The sequence below is a fragment of the Canis aureus genome, chromosome 12 (genome assembly GCF_053574225.1).
Source record: "Canis aureus isolate CA01 chromosome 12, VMU_Caureus_v.1.0, whole genome shotgun sequence".
In the NCBI taxonomy this organism is placed as follows: Eukaryota; Metazoa; Chordata; class Mammalia; order Carnivora; family Canidae; genus Canis; species Canis aureus.
In genome coordinates, this window is record NC_135622.1 from 4,433,567 (window position 1) to 4,456,321 (window position 22,755).

The following is a 22,755-nucleotide window of genomic DNA, read 5'->3' on the forward strand; positions in this document are numbered from 1 at the left end:
AAACAAGGCTGGGGGATAAGAGTTAGAAAATGGTTTGGAGAGAGTGCCAATCATGTGATATCTTGTGCTGAGAGGGAACAGGAAGTGGACTGGTGAACAATCCTGAGGCTGAATAGCAACAACCTGTAGAGATGCTGCTAGACACAGGTATGTGATTTCCTTCAGCAGCAATCAGCTTCCAAGATACAAATCTGGATTTGGCAGGCAGGACAAAGATCTGAGGAATGATAGTGCTGGTATGAAAATAAGGAGACTGTAGAATTATGAAGCCGAGCAGAGGTACAGAAGAAAATAAAGCTACGTTGAGGAGGATCAACAGAGAGAATGTAAAAATGTAAAGGCTCAGCTATAACTACTGTGAAAGTTATTTTAAATGAAGTCTGGGACATATGGAGATAAGGAACTGAGTCCTATCTCCCACAGATTTGATGCCTAAGAACAATAAACTGTTTTAGTGGCTGAGATTTTTGGTATCTGAGAGGAAAGGAAATACAACAAACTCACCAAACAGTCACGCTGTAGGGTCTTACACAGAGCATTGTACATGTCAGCATCCAAAAAAAGACCATCTGGAATGTCTTGTAAGAAGTCTAGGTCTTTAAAGGTAGGGAGAGGCTTCTCTCGCTCTTTTTGGGAAGCCCGTCGTTTGTAGGTTGAGCCCTTGAGGTCATATTTGATGTGCATCTTGACCGACCGTGGTAAGAGATTGTTCATCACCACAATTCGAATGTTCTTACCACCTGCCTGCACACAATACAGTCCATAGAACTTAGGTAGCAAAGTGCGAGGATTCTGGTTGAGGTTCTGAGGGCATAAAAAAAGAAGTTGGAAAGGAAGTCAGCTGATTTTCAGTGAAAATAAAGGGTAAAAGTTGCCACTCACTTTCCTTTGTCTGCTACATGGGATTCAGGTACAATCTATCTGCCCATAAGCCCACATCTTATTTGTTTACAATTTCCCAATACATCTATCTCAGTGAATGGATCATCACCAAGCTGAGCCACAGACCCTCCAATACAGTACCATTCAGGATTCTCAATGTATGATAGGTATACTCTTTCAGAGAGATTTAAGCAAAGATCATGTTGAAAAAGTCTTAACTCTAAGCCCTTGGTATAGTAAATTCTTGCAGGTGTGATGCAAAGCAAAACTAACTTCTCCAGAAGTTCTGAGTGCAGTCAGAGTAACATGGAGTAGAGTACTATCAGGAGAAGTAACCAACCTCATTCCCCTAGTGTAGGAGGTGGACTAAGAACAGAAAACAAAATTATCACTGAATTTCAACTTCGGGTAGGATGGTCTAAGTTAAATAACCCTTAAAATAGGACAGATAGGGGTGTCAGGGTGGCTCAGTCGGTTAAATGTCTGCCTTTGGCTCAGGTCATGATCCCAGGGTCCTGGGATTGAGTCCCACAATGGGCTCCTTGCTCAGTGGGGAGTCTGCTTCTCCCTCTCCCTCTGCCATTCCCCCCACTCGTGCTCTCACAAATAAATACAATCTTTTATAAGTAAATAAACAAAACAAACAAAATCCCTTTTAGCCCCAGAAAGGCAAGAGAAATGGGACAAAAAGTCCCAAAATGAACTAACTATGTCTCTAAGACAGAAGTGCTGACACTGTGATGCTCTGCTGAAGATAGCCCCCCAGCCTCATGCAGGAGTGGAGTAGGCAGCACAGGTAGCCAGTGCTCGTCTTCCCTCACCATGTAGTATCCTGGAAGCAGCTTCTGCAGAAACTCCGCCTCTTTATGCTGGACCGTTTTGATGATGAATTCATCGTCACTGGACACGTAGAAGAGGGAACCACTAGCCCCAGAGCTGCAGAGTTCAATCAGTGGTTCATTGCAAAGGGAGTACTAGAGTCCAAAAAGTAGACAAGAAGTTCAGAAATACCAGGGCCTATCCAATCAGAAATTAAATACACAGATGCAATTCTGTTCTAAAGGAAAACTAGAGCAAGACTGTGGAGAGAGGGTCTTCCTTTGGGAGGATCCCTCTGATACTGGAGTCAACAGGGTCCTGAGAACTGGAAGCTTACCAAGTAATCATCAGGCCGGATACCAAATAACTCCCGAAAGTAACGGAAGGCAACAGGTGCATAGGTCTTGAACCGAAAGTCATTGTAGTGATGAGCAGGGGTCAAGTTACTCCCTTCACTGTGGGGTTAAATAGAAAAAGTGGTAATTTACCATTCCCTGTCCACCCTGAGCAGCCACTCAGAGTAAACCAGAGGCAGGTCAATACATCCCCCTCCTGAGAGAATGAGAGGGAGCAAATGAGTCAGTTACTTAGTGGGACATAGCCACAGCACGGGGATTAAGACATGGCATAAGGAATCACATTGCCTCCTACTTAGTGCACTGAATTGCTTTTTAGGGCTCAGACCAGAGGCTTATGGAAACATTCAAAGGAGAGTATCTACTCTCTGAATTCTCTATTCCCACATCACCCCGACTAAGATCAAGTTGAGGACTGGACATTGGGCACATGCCTAAATTAGACCTGAACCCCTAAAACTGCCCTGAGGTTGATATGAAAAAGCCACACTTCCAGGACATTCTGTTGAACATCAACCTCTGTACCTGGGGAAGAAGATACTCTCCACCACATAGAAGTCTTGCATGAGGACATCACGCTCTGGTTTGGTACTCAGGCTTCCCACAGTGTGAGTAATGCCTAACTGGATGGCACCTTTCAAGGCAGATGAGGTTGTCTGAGAAATAGAAGAGAAATGAGAGGAAATTTTCTAATATTAAATCTGATCTGAACAATAACGGTGTACACATGCATGGCAGGAGGGGGAAGTACAGAATTAGAGGACGCTTGCTTGTTTTTTGCTGCTGTTCTTGTTTTAACAAAGGATTTATAACCTTGGAAAATAATATGTGTGGAAACACACAATAATTAAAAAAAAAAAGAACAATAAAAACTCAGGAAGGAAGAGCCACAAGCACTCAGAAGCAAGCAAATGCCCAGGGGGTTCCGTGGGTGGCTCAGTGGTTCAGCGTCTGCCTTTGGCCCAGGGCGTGATCCTGGAGTCCGGGGATCGAGTCCTACTTCGGGCTCCCTGCATGGAGCCTGCTTTCTCCCTCTGCCTGTGTCTCTGCCTCTCTCTCGCTCTCTCTCTCTCAATCTGTCTCTCATAAATAAATAAACAAAATCTAAAAAAAAAAAAAAGGCAAATGCCCTTCTAAGTACTCCAGACTAAGCCGGGGCAGTCCAGTTCCTCTTTCCTCTTGCTTTACATGGTAGTTAAGCCTGGTAAAGACTAGAAGGGTATAAAGATACACAGTAGCAAAGGCAGGACTGTCTGAGTCAGCCTCAGCTAGGCAAGGTGTTCCTGCCTAACCCTATCTATATTTGGAAGTCTCTATCCATATCAACATTTGGAAGATATGTTATACTGAGAGAACAATCTTAAGTCTCACTCCAGATTCCCGCCCCCATCTTATCTGGGGCTCTACAAACATTTTATTCATGTAATAGAGAATGTAACTAAAATTAACTGGTATTCTGATAACTACCTGGCTACAGAAGTTTCAGTTCTTTAAAGCAGGTCCTGACTGGTGTCCCAAGGACGACAAGAGTGGCAAAAAGAGTTCCTAATTGAAGAAGAAAGCCTGAAAGACTCAAATTATTTCTCAGAGAAATATTTAGATTTAAAATCATACTGTGGTCAAAACACAAATTCAAGAGCCTCACTCTTACAATGCCATGGGAAATACCACACCATCTAGATCTGTACTGTCTACAACACTAGCCACTGGCCACATATGGCTATTTAAGTTAATTAAAATAAAAATAAATAGAAAATTTGCCTTCTCAGTCTTACCAGCCACATTCAAGTATGATTAGTGGCCACTACTGGATAACACATATTATAGCACATTTCAATCAGTGTAGAAAGTTCTACTGGACAGTTTTGTTCTAAATGATTTCCCTCATCTCTAACTCTCACCAAGTATTAAATTACTTGTATTTCTACTCAGTCCTCATTAAGCACTAAAAAGATGACTAGAGGGGTGCCTGGCTGGGTCAGTTAGTAGAGGATATGACTCTTAATCTCAGGGTCACAAGTTTGAGCTCCATGTTGAGTACAGAGATTATTTTATTTTTTCATTTTAAGTAGGCCCCATGCCCAATGTGGGGCTCAAATTCACGACCTTGAGATCAAGAGTCACACGCTCTACCGACTGAGGCAGCTAGGGTGCCCCAGTAGATATTACAAAAAAAAAAAAAAAAAATGTATCTATATCTATCTAGATTTTTAAGTGTGCACCTCTCTATTAGCCTAGAAATTCATCCTTTGTCTCAATGTTCAAGCACATAAACAGAGCTCAATAAACATCTGTTGAATTAACAAGAGCCTTAAGCCCATTCCCAGAGAGGATTAGGCCCCTGACAGATACAAGTCCACCTCTATTACTTAGACAAGGCCATAAATGCAGAAGACACAAACATGAAAAATTTATGCGTGCCAGAATTTAGGACTTCAAGAAATCTTCATACGCCATATCAAACAAGATATAAATACTCAATGGAAAAGTGAACACTGCCCCTTGGGAAGCCTGAGCACCTCCCAAAGTGGTCCAGAACTGAAATTCACTTTAAAGTCCAAATTGTTTGAATGCTTTTGTATAAAGGCTTAGAATATCAAGAAATGAGACAGAATGTGGAGAATAATACCAACGGAGATAGACTTATCCCTTCCTGGAGTCAGATCAAAGGGTTCCATCCAGACACACCTTTTTATATGTTGTCTCTCCTGAGGAATCAACACCTCGGTGGCCTATTTTCTTGATGGGCATGCCAGAGGCATAAGGCACCTGGGAAAAGAAGAGTCAGTATTAGCACATGATCCCCATGTAACACACCCACCATACAGCTACTGTGATTGTACATTAAAACAAGGTGAAACACTCAACCTACTTGTTCTAGATTAAGAACATTTTATAAAATCTTCATAAGGGATCCCTGGGTGGCGCAGCGGTTTGGCGCCTGCCTTTGGCCCAGGGCGCGATCCTGGAGACCCGGGATCGAATCCCACATCGGGCTTCCGGTGCATGGAGCCTGCTTCTCCCTCTGCCTATGTCTCTGCCTCTCTCTCTTTCTCTCTCTGTGACTATCATAAATAAATAAAAATTAAAAAATAAAATAAAATAAAATCTTCATAAGACCCTCACAGCTATAGTGTTGCTTCCCAATGAATTAACTGGCTAAAAGAACACAGAAAGTTCCAAGGGATACATATTTCATCTTTGAGCCTTAAAAAGAGGACATAAAAAATAAGTCTCAAGGAAAAGCAGAAACAAGAGAACTATGAAACAGCTGTTCCAGGAAAAAGAACAAGCCTCAGTTTACAAAAGCAAGACAGGTTAAAGTGGTTCCACAGACCTCTTCTTTTTTCAACAGCTTTCTTTCAGAAATTTCTACCCTTCTAACCTTCAACCTGACCTGAACATTACTTGCTCAAAGTGAATTCACCAGTAAAAATGATCTAGCTGCTTGCAAATACAAGTACTGTAAGCCCAGAAACTAAAAAGCCGAGGCAGGGACACCTGAGTGGCTCAGCGGTTGAGCATCTGCCTTGGGCTCAGGGCGGGATCCCAGGGTCCGGGATCAAGTCCTGCATCAGGCTCCTTGCAGGGAGCCTGCTTCTCCCTTTCTTTGCCTAGGTCGGTCTCTCTCTCTCTCTCTGTCTCTCATTAATAAATAAATTAAATATTTTAAAAATAAAAAATAAAATGCTGAGGCAATGACTCCTCTGAGACAGAAGCCCTCGGTGCCTTGAAGAGATTCCCATGAACGTGATACAGCTTTGTTTTCCACCCACAGGACAGTTCCTGAAATAAGGAAGGAGTAATACCAGTAGAGCAGAGCTTAGAAGGCTATTTCTCGCATCAAGATGGAGTACAAAAGACACAAAGGTATTCTTCATGATGTCAGGTCTCATTAAGTTAATTAGCCAGAGGCAAAAAAGCCAGTGTAAATAGGGTGTCCTGTCTTAGGGCCTGATATTCAAGTTCTACTCTTCTTGCTAAGGTCCTTAGTGTCTGAAAACCCACAGTATTTAATCCCAAAGATCTTGGAAGAGGTTCTAAGAGAAAAACCTAAAATCCCAGGGGAGGGGGCTGCATTCTGAAGCCCCGTCACAAAACCCAGGAGAGAGGCAAGAAATAAGAAGAGGTTTGGGAAATACTGCATAGGAAGAAAGTTAAGCAAAGGGAAGACATTCCGGACAGAAAAGAAAAATTCAGGAAATTAACAGCATCTGTATAGTTAAAAGAAGTTCTTCAAATTCACTGAAGCTATGCAACCAGGAGGTAGTAACAGCAAAACCAGAGTGGGCTTTAATCCTAGCCTTATTAATTCTGTGACCTTGGGCAAGTTACAGAACCTCTAATTCTCATTCTTCTAATCTGTAAAACATGGATAGCAATGGTACTTAGCTCACAGGAACATTTACAGAATTAAATAAGAATAAAGGGCACTTAGGTATTTAATCTTCAGTACAAAAAAAAAAATCTTCAGTACACTGCATTTGATACATTTTTTAAAAAAAGATCAATCAACATGGGCTATTATTAATATCTATAATAAACTATAACAAAAGTACTTGTATAATTTCTAGTTTACCAGATATAAGAATCCCATGTAGCCTCCAAGATCCAAGTAAGGGGAAAACAAAGATGTCATAAACAGGTATCCTTCTATTACAGAATTAAAGTTTTAGAAACATGGCATCATTATCAAACTCACCTCAGACCCCACGGATCTCTTGATTCCTGATGCTGTTAAAATAAACAAAACATGATCAGAAGTGTGCATATGTACACTAGCACCCACAATTTCTATCAAGCACACTGAAACAATTGGAGTTTGAGTCCAACTAAATCTGACAGTGAGCTCCTCCTGCCTCTTGCTCTGTGATAACTAAATCCTTCTGGATAGGGATTTTAAATATCCTTTCCTCTTCTTCCTCCATACTCACAGTACCCTTATGCATATTCCATTCTTGTTCTAGTCCCTATTCTTACTGAAGTTTCCACATTTTTTTTCTGAGAAATCTATCTGTTCTCAATACATTTAACCATCAAAGTCAAGAGGGTCTCATTTGATACCATGGCTGAAAGAGAAAGGGCATAGGTGATACCTCGGACTCATTGGAGAGTCTAGAGCTTGATTAATAATTTTTCCTGTACAGCCTAAAAGAGTAAGAACTCTTAGAGCATACCTATGGTGCTTTATTCTTCTATTAATTATTTCAGAAGAAAGGTATAGAGTTGATCTATGGGGACAAGACAGCTAAGGATGAGAAAATGCAATGTTGAAATAATGAAGATTCTGCATCCCTACCTCATCTTGGTTTCTGTTGTAAACTCAACAGGAATTTGTTGGTGTTTACTTATTTACTAAAGTGAGTTTTACTTACCAAATATATTTAATCAGTGGAAATGTGTAAGATAAGTGTGTGGTTCAATCTCATAAGCATTATGACTTTTATCCATTTAAATTTAGGAAAGATTTTGAGAATATGTTTACAAAATGACTAAAGAATCTATCAGTAGAAAATCTACTCTGAAAGGTTAAATTAATTCTCAAGGGTTTGCCATCCCCATAACCTTCATCCATGATCACACTGGAGACATATGACCACTCAGAGAGACAGACCATCCATCCCCCTTCATACTGGAAAATACTGACCTTTATCTTCAAAGACTACTGATACATACATCCCTTCAATCTAATTTTAACAAATTCAAAGGGAATAAAGATTAGCCATATTAAAGAAAATTTAAAAAAGGGAGTCCAGGATGGATCTTCAACAATATGTTAATATCCAAGTAGAAAGATCCCAGTTCCAGTGTACGTCTAAGGATTGGTGGTGAGGCAGCAACAGCAACACATGGGATTAAGGGTAATAAGGTGAAGCTCTAACTATGATTAAGACAAAGAGACTTTCAGAATATAAATGGGCTCAGAGGGAAAGTTGTGATAATAGCCCTTAGTTGTACAGCGGCCACAGATCAAATATTTGTTACCAATAAGCAGAGCAGCAAAGTTTCCTTGCCCATAGTGAGTCAAGGTGGCAAAAAATGGGGAACAGATGGTTTTCATTCCTCTTCCCAAGACAGGAGGCAATGGAAATGTCACCTAGCGGTTAGAAGGATATACTTACTGCACAAAATGACCCAGAAAATTGGAAAACCAGAAAAGCCCAATAATCTACACCCTTTATAGATGCTTCATCTTCAATCAGATCACCTTCAGCTGGGTAAAAAACTACATAAATTAGTACTGGAACCCCAAGCCAAGAAGCCAGAACAACCCAGATTTATTATTAAAACAGCTATTGACTTACTGTAAAATTTAAGGTATCCATCAACAACAAAAAAGCCTAACCTTTTATATCTTACAATCTTTTAGTCAAGAGTCAACATGCTGAGCTATTTAAAAATCAGAAGACCGGGGGCACCTGGGTGGTTCAGTCGGTTAAGTGCCTGCCTTCAGTTAAGTGCCTGCCTTCGACTCAGGGACCTAGGATCCCAGGATCCTAGGTTCAAGCCCTGTGAAGGACTCCCCACTTAACGGGGAGCCTGCTTCTCCCTCTCTTCCCCATTTGTGCTCTGTCTCTTGCTATCTTTGTTGCTATCTCTCTCTCTCTCAAATACATAAATAAAAATCAGAAGACCTGGGTTCAAAACTCTGTTAGACCAGGCATATTGTTCTCTATGCTTAAATAAAAATGAAGCTACAGTAAAAGGCTTATGTAGGGGCACCTGGATGGCTCAGTCAGTTGAGCATCTGACTCATAATCTTAGCTCAGGTCTTGAGGGTTGTCAGTTCAAGCCCCACATGGGCTCATATAAGGAACCGACATCATTAAAAAAAAAAAAAACAAAAAACCTCTTATGTAAAGATTAGATAAGGTACATCAAATGGACCATAACATGCTATACAAATATGTTCTTTCTATGTGATTTCTAAAGTAAGAGCAGGAACACCTGGATGGCTCAGTGGCTGAACGTCTTCCTTCAGCTCAGGGCATGATGCCGGGGTCCGGGGAGTGAGTATTGAATCAGGGTCCCTGTAGGGAGCCTGCTTCTCCCTCTCCCTGTGTCTCTGACTCTCTGTGTATCTCTCATGAATAAATAAAATCTTAAAAAAAAAAAAGAGCAAAGTTGGGCTCACAGCAAGGTTTTAATATTCAATTATCCAGACCTTCATGGAATTTTAGTTACCATCTCAAATTATTTGGCTCTTCCCAAACCCCTCAGCCGCTGCCCCATCCCCCCCTACACCCTCCTGCAAGTGTACACATGCAAGTACAGAATCTGTGATTCTCAATGAGAAAATCAGTATTTTTTTTTTTTTTAAGATTTTATTTATTTATTCATGACAGACACAGAGAGAGGCAGAGACATAGGCAGAGGGAGAAGCAGGCTCCTCGCAGAGAGCCCAGTGTGGGGCTCCATCCTGGGACTCCGGGATCACACCCTGAGTTAAAGGCAGCCGCTCAACCGCTGGGCCGCTGAGCCACCCAGGCGTCCAAGTATGCTTTCAGTTGAATAGACAAATACTGATTCTGGACTCTTTGGTCAGTGTCTGGCCTATCCCTTCCTTTTTTACCCCAGAGGAAAAGGTTTGGAAGGGATCTGGCAGAACCAAGAAGAGCCAACATCCAGTCCTAGTCTAACAACAGTCTTACCTAGAAAATAACCTCCTCTGTATGTAAGTAGTCACTAGACAAAGTTAAACAATGGAGGGGGAAAAAGGTAATGATTTCAAGGCATAAAGTTAAGCACAGAGCTTTCTTACTCTGAAAAGTTCTACTTTACTAACCTTTCCTAGTTTTATCCAACAAACATGTAGCTCTAGTGCTGCTACACTCTTACAATGTACCCAGAACTAGGGTAGGAGGACTTCACTTGGAATTTTGGTGCCAACTGCTTAGCTATCAGGAAATGCAAAACTGGGCTTAATCCCAAGGACACAATGGCTGAAGCAGTTAAAATGATAATGGAATTTAAATAATAATAAGGGGCACTTGGGTGGCTCAGTCTGTTAAGCCTCAGACTCTAGAGGTCAGCTCTGATCATGATCTCAAGCCCTGCATGGGCTCCCCGCTAAGCATTCCAGAGTCTGTCTGGGATTCTCCCTCCCTCTCCCCACCTCTGCTCATGTGAACTAATGCTCCATCTCTAAATAAATAAAATCTTTAAAAATATATAATGACAATGATAATCAGACCAAGCAACACAGGAGGAAAACAAAGACCTGTCTCATTCCTCTCTTCCTCGCCTGAAGTGTTGCCCCTGGGGCACAAATCAGAGCTCTAACCTACCAAAGAAGAAGGGAAGGGAAGAGAAAAATACCTAGAGTTTACCAATGTTGCTGTAACACTTAGGTTGGTCCAGAAACCCAATGAAGAACAGAGTAACATTTTAAGGAACCAGATACTAAGGTTTGACCACTTGGTCCAAGCCTGCCAATGAGAAACTGTTACTGGAGGAATCCCAGAGACTGCAGAGTCAACAGCATTGTACCTGTTCGTTCACCTTATTATCAAGATTTCTCTTGTATAAGTACAGAAGGAGCAGAAGAAGGAGCAGAGGGCAGAAAAGAAGTGGGGAGAAAAAAAAAGAGAAAAGTGGACAACTCAATATGGCAACACTGTGCGTGGTAATACCAGCCAGCCAATGTTTAAGGGAAATGAGATTCATCTCTATGAAAAAGATCAGAATACTGTGGGGGCACCTGGGTGGCTTGGTGCCTTGGGCTCAGGTCATGATCCCCAGCTCTCTGCTCTCTGCTCAGTGGAGAGGTTTCTACCTGTCTGTCCCTCCCCGACCCAGCTCCTTCCCTGCGCCTCAAATAATCTTAAAAAAAAAAAAAAAAAAGACCAGAATATCGTTTCGCAGAAAGTTTGTTTTCTAGCATCTTTGTGAAAAATATTGTCTGATAAGGATATATTATCTTATAATCCATATCCATGATCCATATATATCATTCTCTTTCTGGGTGGGGAACCGGAATATAGGGCAGAGTTCTAATGTTACAACTTACTAAGGGAAAAACTTCTCCTAAGATATCGGGAACCTGCCTCTCCCATTTAAGCCAAAACTCCGAAGATTATTATTAAAATGTCTACATGATCAGTCCATACCATGAAATGTAGCATGTGCTACAAAAGAGGAGAGCATATTACCCAAGGCAGAAGTGGGTGTGGAGGGGGATCCCTGGGTGACTCTGCAGTTTAGCGTCTGCCTTCAGCCCAGGGCATAATCCTGGAGTCCCGGGATTGAGTCCCATGTCAGGCTCCCTGCATGGAGCCTGCTTCTCCCTCTGTGTCTCTGCCTCTCTCTCTCATGAATAAATGGAAGGAAAAAAAAAAGTGGGTGTGGAGGCTGACAGTTTGGCTTCTCATCAATGGCTCAATTTTAACACCTCTCAACTATTTATTGATCATCTGTTACATGTCAGAAACCAAGCATAGGCACTATGGACAGAGTTTTATGTTCCTGACCTGGAGGAGCTCACAAATTTTTGTTTTCAACATCACTTGGGCATCTCCACATTCTCCTACCTCTCCTTAATACTGGCTACAAGACTAAACTGAACGGATACCTTTTTAAAAAGGGTTTTTCTCTCCATGACAAAATTTTTATTTGTAGAGCACTTTCAAACCTTAGAAATGTAGCTCATTTGACTCTTGATTACTATAGGGTATGGGAACCATTTAAATTAAGTACTTAAGAGACACATCCATCAAATATAATGTATAAAACTTGTTTAGATACTGATCAGAAAAACTGTAAACTAGGGGCACCTGGGTGACTCAGTGGTTGAGTGTCTGCCTTTAGCTCAGGTGGTGATCCCGGGGTCCTGGGATTGAGTCCCTCATCAGTTTCCTGTGGGGAGCCTGCTCCTCCCTCTGCCTGTGTCTCTGCCTCTGTGTGTCTCTCATGAATAAATACAATTAAAATATTTTTTAAAAGATACTTTAAAAGAAAAATAGTAAACTAGTTTAAAAGATTTCTGAGACAGGAGCCTTAAGAGGAGAAATTAAATAACCACTATTAATTTTGTACATGTGACAACACTACTGTGATTATATCACAAGTCCCTCCCTCCCTTCCCCCCCAATACAGTCCTTATCTGTAGAAGTATCATTCTTTTTAAAAGATTTTATTTATTTATTCATGAAAGACACAGAGAAAGGCAGAGACACAGGAGGAGGGAGAAGCAGGCTCCACGAAGGGAGCCCGATGTGGGACTCAATCCCAGAACTCCGGGATCACCACCTGAGCTGAACACAGATGCTTAACTGCTGAGCCACCCAGGCATCCCTAGAGGTATCATTCTGAAGTATTTATGCTGAAATCAGATGAAGATTAGGTTTGCTCTGAAATATTCCAGGGGGTGGAAGTGGGAAATGGAGATGAACAGTTACAACAAGCTTGGCAAAATGTTGCTGAAGCTAGATGACAGGCACATGGAGGTTCTTTAAACTGTTCTTTCTACTTTGTGTAAGTCTGAAAATTTTTATAATTAAAGGTTTAGTTAAAAAATACCACAAAAGAAAAGAAAACATGTCTGGATAATCAAGCTTCTTCATCTGAGTGGGCTTCTTTCTGAGAGGTTTTCTCTGGTAAAACCATCAAGATGAAGTTCTAACAGTGACACTGTGTTTATACTGCATGAAGCGGAGACTCCTCACTAACAGGTCTTGGACCAAGAAACATTCTAAATAACTAGCTAGGGCAGCCTGGGTGGCTAAGCGGTTTGGGGCCGCCTTCGGCTCGGGTCGTGATCCTGGAGTCCCGGGATGGAGCCTGCTTCTCCCTCTGCCTGTGTCTCTGCCTCTCTCTCTCTCTGTGTCTCTCATGAATAAATAAACTCCTTAAAAAAAAAAAAAAAAAAGCAACTAGCTAATGCTGCAGTACTGAAAGCAAGAATATGAAACCATTACGGACAGACTGCTTCAGAAAAAAATAATGGTTCAAGTAACTTATTTTTGAGTGGGTCAACTGATGAGATAGAACCAACCATGTCAATTTTGAAACCTAGTTCCTCCGCAGAAAGAAAACGTAAAAGACCTACAGAAGCAAAAGTAGCAGCTGCAGCAGCGGGAGAAGCAGCAGCAACAACAAACCAAACCCTAGAGAAGCAAGGGTATACTCACTGTGGTAATTTGTCTTTAAAGATTTATTTGAAAAAGAGAGCGCATGAGCAGGGGAATGGGCAGAGAGGGACAAGAAGACTCTGCTAAGTGGGAAGCCCAATGCAGGGCTCAATCCCAGGACCCCGAGATCATGACCTGAGCTGAAATCAAGAGTCAGACACTGGACTGAGCCACCCATGAAAGCTGATTTTTATTTTATTTTTTAAAGATTTTATTTATTTATTCATGAGACACACACACACACACACACACACACACACAGGCAGAGACACAAGCAGAGGGAGAAGCAGGCTCCACGCAAGGAGCCCAACGTGGGACTCGATCCTGGGTCTCCAGGATCACGCCCTGGGCCGAAGGCAGGCGCCAAACCGCTGAGCCACCCAGGGATCCCCTGAAAGCTGATTTTTAAACAAAAGTTGAACACCTCAGCTCCTTCAGTCATAAACGAAGCTACTTGCCCATTGTCAAGCTAACAAATCAGTAACCATTTACATTATGAAAAAAGTCATTCCAAAAGGGTCTTTGAGATTTTTAGTGCAATCCTCTTTTGATAAGCAAAAACACAAACATAAAGGATGTACTCAAAATCACAAAGATGACAGAGCCAGAATGGGAATTCACATTCCTAATCCCCAATTCAACTTTCTTCTAAACCATCTTTTTCAATTCCCTGGCCACCTGGAGTCTTTTTTTTTTTTTTTATGATAGTCACAGAGAGAGACAGAGAGAGAGGCAGAGACATAGGCAGATGGAGAAGCAGGCTCCATGCACCGGGAGCCCGACGTGGGATTCGATCCCAGGTCTCCAGGATCGCACCCTGGGCCAAAGGCAGGTGCTAAACCGCTGTGCCACCCAGGGAAAGAAAGTACCAGGGTAACTAGAAGGCTCTAAAAAACTAACTAAATCTCAGAATTGCTAATAGACAATATGAATGTATATTTTCTTCCCCTGAGGTACCCCATTCCCTTGAGACAAGGAAATCTATTTTCATTTTCATTGACAGAGGATTAAGAGTAGTAGTCCCTCCTCTTTCAGTTCCTCTCAATCTTTTTTTTTTTTTTTTTTTTAAGATTTATTTACTTATTTTAGAGAGAGTATGAGCAAGCATGGAGGGAAGGAGCCAGAGGGAAAGAATTCAAGCAGACTCCGAGCTGAGCAGGGAAACCAACACAGCACTCTATGTGACTCAATCTCATGACCCTAAGATCACGCTCTGAGCCAAATGCTTAACCAACTGCACCACCCATGCACACCCCCATCAGTGTTAACAATTATGACAACTCTGTTTCTCTGGCAATAGTCATCAATGTTACTGGCAAAAATAGTAGGAAAACACCTTTCACTTCTTTTAGTGAGGTTATCCTTGTTCTGAACCAAATAATGCCTGTATTCTAGAGCAACAGCAAACTACTTTCAAGTCTGATTCTTGAAAGAACAGTTTCATAGTTTTACAGATGTTAAGATCCTCACTAGTAGTAGAAAGTACTTTTTCTTTGTAATAAAAAATCAACTTTAACAGAAAAAAAAAAAGAGCCCCATTCATATCAGATTAGGCTTGGTTTTTTTTTTTTTTTTTTTTTTTTGGTGTGAAATCATAACTGGCTCTGATTGAAAGCATAAGGCTTTTATGATTATTGAATTTGCAAGGACAAAAAGTGAGCATCTGACAAACTTTTTGTTTGTTTTAGGGATCATGAAATTGACTGTAGAACCAGTTGCCAATCCTTGGCCTGTTAATTTCTAAGATGCTTGCTGAAAGAATGAAAGAATTACTAACTCAGGGGAATCCCTGGATGGCTCAGCAGTTTAGTGCCTGCCTTCGGACCAGGGCGTGATCCTGGAGTCCCGGGATCGAGTCCCACATCGGGCTCCCTCCACGGAACCTGCTTCTCCCTCTGCCTCTCTCTGTGTCTTTCATGAATAAATAAATAAAATCTTAAAAAAAAAAAAGAAATTACTAACTCAACGTATTAGGCACAGAAGAGATCAGAATTTTTATTAGAGAGCCAAAGTCAGAAGGGAGAGTTGTCTTCTTTCCTTCACCAAGGAGTCCTGGTTCAGTCAGCGCCCATTCAATAAGAATTCAATAAGAATTAGTTAATCTGGTTTAAAATCAAATTAGTTCACACACAGACTATCAGATTAGTCAGGGGAGCAATAATAGCATAGGAGGCAGATATGGGGATTCTAAAATTAGAACACCTAAGGTTTGAGTACTACATACACCACTTACTAACTAGGCAACTCTGGACAAGTTAGTTAAAACTCTCTAGGCCTTGGTTACCCCATCTATAAAATGGGAGAAATAAAATGTTCCTCATGGGGTTAAGAGAATTAAATAGATCATGTATAGCACTTAACATATAATAAATGCTCTACAAATCCTAGCAATTATTATCATCATTGTGAATTATGAAACCTATCTATAGAATGAGAAAGGTCAGGGGGAAATGAGATATGCAATAGAAAGGGAAAAGAAGAGAGGAGACTCATTGAAACAAAAGAAAATAAAGTTAGAGGAAGAATTTGAGGGAGACAAAAGGTAATTAATTAATTCATATTACACTGTAGAACTGTGAGAAAAGAAACTTCTGTATTACAACAGCATCTTTTTGGGGGAGGGGAGAGAGAAATGGGAACTAACATCAAATTGCAAGATATCCACAGCCTTTTCAGAAAAAGGCCATGTACTACCACTACAAAAAGTCTGCAATTGTTATGGGGAAGAGGAGTTGGCTGCTAGTTACTGCAAAGAGCTCATGCTTCTTCAGCACAGATACACATCAGATCTACCTCTCTTACGGTTGACCCCACAGCACAGAAAGTTGAAACCTAAATGAGGAAAAACAGAAAGTTATCACTTACTTCTAGGGTTCTACTTGTTTACAGCAGAATAAGTATATTAAAAAAGAAAAACTCTGAAATTTAAAATTATAAACAGGACCTAACCTGATCCCCAGCACCATACTGTGAAATAAAAGATGATTTTTTGCAGTTCTAGGTAAACATCCAAAAAATGAGAAGAAGTTCTAGCAGAAAAATTCCAAGAGTGGTCACAAAATTTGTAACCCCAAATCATCTCTGGAGTGATTTCATATTGGCAAAAAATTTTCAGGTACAAAGCTCCTTTGCATACAGGCATATACCCTTTCAAAAAATCATGGGTATACATCTTATTTGAGGGTCTTCCACTCTTGGAGGGTAATTTGTCAGTATCTAGCAAAAAGTGTTAAAAATATACATGTACAATTCGACCCAGAAGTGGGAATCTATTCTAAATAAATAATCAAGTGGACAAAGCTATGTATACAAAGATATTTATTGCAGCATTGTATATAAAAACTATTATGGGATACTATAATTGGAAAAAATATAATGAACAAAAGGAGATTGGTGACATAAATTCTAGCCATAAAATGGAATACATAATCCATTATTTTTATGCACACTTATGGATAGGATATGGAAAAAGGTAAAAAAATACATAGTACAATATTTGTATAAAATACTTATCTAAAATTCATTCTTAGTTATACACTTTGAAAAGATCCCAAAGATTATATATCAAAATGTTTAGGTATAACTAACTTGGATGGTGGAATTTGGTGGATATTTTAACTTTAAAGATCTATTTTTCCTTATCTATGCAAATTTTATAAATTTTATATAAAAAATTACATAGATAATTTAACAATTAAGTAAAAGAGATACAGGGATGATTTTATTTTTGTGCTCTTTGCTTGTACTCCCATTTTCCAGTAAACCACTACTCAACAGCCCCACGTATACAGACCAACATCACTCCCACCCATTAACTCAAGCTCATTACAATCATATTATACTGTTGCAGAAACAGACTAGAAGACAAATGTAAAAAGAAAATGTCCAGAATGCTGCTGACAGTCTCAAGCTACAAATAAGCGTGACTCCTCTACACTCTTTATCACATATTACTTTGAGATGCTTGTATAACTTGAAACAAACCTTCATCAGCACATATAAGAGGTTCATCTTTTTTTTTTTTAAAGAGTGTTTTTTTTTTTTTTTTTTAAGATTTATTTATTTATTCATTCAGAGAGCACGAGGAGAGAGGCAGAGACACAGGCAGAGGGAGAAGTAGGCTCCCCGCAGGAAGCCCGATGCGGGACTCGATCCCGGGTCTCCAGGATCACACCCCGGGCTGCAGGCGGCGCTAAACCGCTGCGCCACCAGGGCTGCCCTAAGAGGTTCATCTTTCATGTCCTCCAGAATATCAATATTCTCCTATAAAATGGGGATACCTAATTTCAGCATATCTCCTGGATAACAAGCCCTGAAAAATATAAAAGATCTGCTAAATTATGAAAATAAGTTGGGAAATCTTTAATGTTACTAAAATAATTTCAAAGCAGCTGGACCAGTCAAGTGCCAAAATGGAAACAACCCAATTGATTTTTGCTAAAACACAATGATGAATCATCACACCATGTCACAGAGTATTTTTCTGAGTAACTCTGTACTAGTCTTAAGGAAGTCAACTCCATTTTGGTCTTTGGTCCCACCCTAAATTGTGTTTCTGAAAGGAAAAAAAAAAAGGTACTGGAGAGGTCAGTTTCTAGTCCGTTGGCAAAATACCACAGTGACTCTCCATACATTTGCTTACTACTATTGAACTACAGGAGGCTAAGATTCACTATTGAGGGGAAGGTGAAAATATAGGGAAAGGGAAAAATCATCAACATAATTCTGAAACGTGTAAAAAAGGGCAAATTTCAGAGGAGGAGATGAGTTGGCTTTAAAAGAGCAGATAACTGAAATAAAGAGATTTCCAAACTGTAAAAACCTCTGAAATAAGAGCTGTTCCCCGCACCGCCCCCCCCTCCCCCCCCCCCCCCGAGTGTGGAACAAAACGGAGATGGCAATATGGGACGCCTGGGTGGCTCAGTGGTTGAGCATCAGCCTTTGGCTCAGGTATTGAGTCCCACATCTGGCTCCCTGCATGGAGCCTGCTTCTCCCTTTGCCTATGTCTCTGCTTCTCTCTGTCTCTCATGAATAAATAAAATCTTTTTTAAAAAATAGATGGCAATACCAGAGTCTCTCCCTGCACTTTCAGAGCAAAAGCATTTCCGTCGGAGTTGAAATGACATCATCCACCAGATGAGAAACTAAGAGGCAGTGTGTGACTGACTTCAATGTTTGAAGTACACGTATAATTTGGGGATGCTAGAGGCTGGCCGGATGTGCATTCCAAAGACAACTGGAGTTCTGCCTGGGCAAGTCACTGAAAAGCAATTCCAGAAACCCAGCTCAATCCTACCACATAAACATATCAATAATACCTACACATAGCACAAAGTGATATAAGCAGACTTTTGAGAAGCAAAATGCTAACTCTTAGGGGTTATCTTGGTTGATCAGACTGAGAGCCAGGAGTTTTAAAAGGAAAAAAAAAACAAACATCAAAAACAAAAACTCGGACAACACAAACACAGTCAGCCCAGTATCTACTGCAATCTCTCTGGCCCTTGTTACCCTGAAATACTGAAAGCAATTTTAACTATATCCCTGCATATGATCTTCAAACGAAAATACTCAGAACTGTCTGAAAATATCAGCCCACCTCCTGAGAAGTACTGCTGAGTACTCAAAAACTGTTTAGAAACAAAAAAGTACCATTATTAAACCCTCAATAAAGACTAAACCAAGCCAATTAAGAAAACCAAGCCACAGAGAAAAACTAAATTTTGTTTCCTAACAAGTGTCAAGTTTTCCTAAGGATCTCCTAGGAAAAAAGAAAGGCCAAGATGCTCCTAGAAACAAAAGCTCCAAAGCAGTTTCATCTACCAGTCCTGGGGCCACCTCAGATAAAGGCCAACTAAATAGCAAGGAATAAGCCAGAAGTTTACTAAGACTCAACTTTTTAATTTTTTTTTTAAATACTAAGACTCATCTTGATAACATATGGCTGCAATGCGTCACCTCTGCCATTAGTAACAAGCTCTCAACTTCAGTAACCAAATTTGGAAAATGAAATTAATTAAAATATCTGATTGATTTTAATGATTATTAAAATATCATTTCCCCCTACTGATAAACTTTTGCTTCTGCTTCTACAAAGCAAATTTCATGGTTGTCAGGCCTCAAATACGTATCTCTTGACACTAAAATCTTGGTTGAAAATATAGGGCAGGGTGTCTTTAAAAGACCTGAGTCCTCTGGATAAGCCACCCATGGCCAAGAAGTATTTGAGATTTCTTGGCAGATTGCCACCTCTTATTTCCAAACCTGGCTCTTCTAGCCTGAAAAAGCAATGACTATTGCTGGATTGGAATGTGCATGTTTCAGCAGAGAAAGTCTAACTTTAATGATATCATAATGAACATTAATTGCTCCAACAATGCACTTCAAGGCAATTATAAGGAAAATCAGAGATGTTCATTTTTTGTCATCCCTTTTACACAGGTTCTTGTCAATGAAAATTTGAAGTTTATCAAATTTAACTTAACTACACCGTCCACACTAAAGCTACTCTGCTCAAGCTAATTATGTATCCCCCCAAAAAAAATAAAATAAAATAAAAAATAAAAAAAAAACCCTTCCCATTCTCTTCCTACAACTTCCTTGCTTACCATCCCTACCCCACTCCCCATTAACATTACTGATCCTTTGATATAGTGCTTATTCTGGGTTACTTCCATATTGCTCAGTTAAGTATACAAGGCAAATAAGATATACTGAAGTCCCTGCAAGGAACCTGCCCTCCTTAACTCTTTTTGCCAAAGTCTTCCTCTGACTCAACAGAAAGGAACCTTTTCTGGAATCAGATATTTACCAATTAATACATACTGTCTACAGGGGGGCCTGGCTGGCTCTGTCGGTAGAGCATGTGACTCTTGATCTTGGGGTTGTAAGTTCATGCCCCATGTTGGGTACAGAGTACTTATAAATAAAAGCTTTAAAAAAATACATATTGTCTACAGCCATTACAAACAGACTGGAATTTCACCGGAGAAGAAAGAAAAATTACTGGGAGACAAAGTCTAAAAAAAATGGAGGAACTGAGAAAATAAGTTCACTTCAAATAGTAAACAGTAGAAAGGATGGAAGCTTATAGGAGATACGAACAAAACCAATCAACACATATTTAGAAACTAAACAATGCTCTCTTTTAATAGGAAAGGGTGGAGGAGTGAAGTGCAATAGGGGAAATGGGCTAGGAAGGGGGTTTCCTCCAGGAAATACGATCAACCCAAACACTCTCTCTTTGAGACCAAATGGTGGTGGGCTGGGGTTTGGAACACAGATTCCCTCTACCAGGCTATCAGAAAGTAGCATACTTCCTGAAATATACTTTTTTTTTTTTAAAGATTTTATTTATTTATTCATGATAGACACACAGAGAGAGAGAGAGAGAGAGGCAGAGACACAGGCAGAGGGAGAAGCAGGCTCCATGCCGGGACTCCAGGATTGCACCCTGGGCCAAAGGCAGGCGCTAAACTGCTGAGCCACCCAGGGATCCCCCTGAAATATACTTTAATTCACGATAGAGTAATACATCCAGAAATAGAACTAACAATGCTCTTGCTTTATGTCAAGTCAGAACAACCCAAAATTCTAGGAAAGAAAATATCCAGCTTAAAGGATAAAATAACCACCTTCCTTATCTCCAGTTCTTTGGCCTGGTGTTCTCTCTTTTGTTCACTTCACAAGCTATCTTTCCACTGTATTACTGAAGAAAAACAGGCCAATAAATATGTAATAACTGGTTGGCTCAGTCAGTTAAGTGTTTGTCTTCAGCTCAGGTCACGATCCAGAGCCTCACATTAGGCTCCTTGCTCAGCAGGGAGCCTGCTTCTCCCTCTCTGTCTGCCGCTTCCCTTGCTTGTGCTCGCTGTCAAATAAATAAATAAAATCTTAAAATATGGAATAACTGCTAGCTGCCACCTATTTGAGCAGTTATGAATCAGAAGACTTTTTTTTTTTTTTTTTAAGATTTTATCTATTCATTCATGAGAGAGACAGAGGCAGAGACATAGGGAGAGGGAGAAGCAGACTTCCTCCGGGGAGCCCAATGCAGACTAGATCCAGGGATCACAATCTGAGCCAAAGGCAAGATACTCACCACTGAGCCACCCAGGTGCTCCTGAATCAGAAGACTTTTATATCAATCCAGAACAGCACTCAGAAACTAGCAAGCAAAATATACTATTTTGATACCCAAAGCTAACTTATCAGTACATTACCAATAACTATCAGATACTGAATACCTAATAAGTCTATATAATCATACTTGACCAGGCTTGGGCAGCCATGACAGAAATAAATAGTTAATTAGGGGTGCCTGGGTGGCTCAGTCAGTTGAGCATCCAGCTCTTGGTTTAGGCTCAGGTCATGGTCTTGGGTCCTGGAATCCAGCCTGGCCTTTGGCTCCATAATCAGCACAGAGTCCACTAGAGATTCTTTTCTTCTCCCTCTGGCCCTCCCCATGCTTGTGTACACACCACACTCTCTCACACACTCTCTCAAATAAATCTTTTTCAAAAATTAAAAAAAAAAAAAAAAAAGGTTAACCAAAAACAATGACATTTTGATGTCAGTTTTTTGGCAGAATCTACCAAGGGAACAAAAGAAAAAAAGAAGTGTCAAAACCTCCATGTAGAAAACAAACAGAAACATCTATCCCTAACATATAAAATGTCAACCAAAATGGTACTGGTGATATTCTGACTACATGATGTTCTGTCTTATCTTTACATTTCCAAATTTCAGTTCCTCACTCCATTAAAGTGCCTCAAATTATATTATTTTCACTAGTATGAAAGAATTGAAGGGAAAAGGATTGACCTACCAATGTTGTACACTGGATATAAAGTACACAGACAGAAAAACCTCAACAAAATCCCTACCATTTGGGGATGCCCGGGTGGCTCAGCGGTTGAGCGTCTGCCTTCCACTCAGGCGTGATCCTGGAGATCCAGTGTCAAGCCCTGCATCAGGCTCCCTGCTTGGAGCCTGCCTATGTCTCTGCCTCTCTGTGTGTGTCTCTCATGAATAAATAAATAAAATCTTTAAAAAAATCCCTACGATTTGGAGTTATCAGATTGGAGCATAATTTACTGGTGAAGCTCTTCCAGAAAGAACAAAGCCACCAGAATCAGGGACTTATGAGGCTGGCCCTACAATAAAGTTCCCAAGGAAAAAAATGCTTCAGCCCTGTGACCTCTGAGGTTTTCCTCAATAGTTAAGTAAAATAAAGTTGGAAAAAGAGCTGTGAAGTTTTTTCCAAGTCATTTGTGCTTATGATACAATGATACAGTGAAGGGTGACAATTTCAAAAATGTTCTGGTTTGAAGGAAAAAGGAACTACAAGTTCATGATCTTCTAATGTTTCAAGTGCTTTTTCCTTGGGGGAGTCACACATGATTTTATCACACCAGCTCTTATTTCAGAGGAGTATACACTTCAGCATTCTAACTCCTTCAAACTTCAAATCAAGGCTCCAAAACAGAAACTCTTTATTCCCTTCACAGTAGTAAAAAAAGAAAAAAAAGGGGGGGGGGGGCGGGGGGAGGGACACTTAGTAGCTTAT

General features: G+C 40.4%; 1 protein-coding gene across 7 annotated transcripts in view; it reads right to left on the bottom strand.

The window, feature by feature from the left end:
- The window catches only part of PIP5K1A (phosphatidylinositol-4-phosphate 5-kinase type 1 alpha), a 43,400-nt gene that overhangs the window by 12,033 nt on the left and 8,612 nt on the right, over nucleotides 1-22,755 (bottom strand). For 4 of the 7 annotated variants that reach the window (XM_077842296.1, XM_077842300.1, XM_077842297.1 and 1 more), the window contains exons 2-8: nucleotides 15,980-16,018; nucleotides 6,760-6,791; nucleotides 4,746-4,826; nucleotides 2,583-2,713; nucleotides 2,039-2,156; nucleotides 1,704-1,856; nucleotides 505-804 (exon numbers count right to left, since the gene is read on the bottom strand). In XM_077842296.1, coding sequence (XP_077698422.1) covers nucleotides 505-804; nucleotides 1,704-1,856; nucleotides 2,039-2,156; nucleotides 2,583-2,713; nucleotides 4,746-4,826; nucleotides 6,760-6,791; nucleotides 15,980-16,018 — 854 coding nt within the window. Of the gene's footprint in view, nucleotides 1-504; nucleotides 805-1,703; nucleotides 1,857-2,038; nucleotides 2,157-2,582; nucleotides 2,714-3,524; nucleotides 3,581-4,745; nucleotides 4,827-6,759; nucleotides 6,792-15,979; nucleotides 16,019-22,755 lie in introns of those variants that run through there. The other 3 variants (XM_077842298.1, XM_077842295.1, XM_077842301.1) reach the window with 2 other exon arrangements.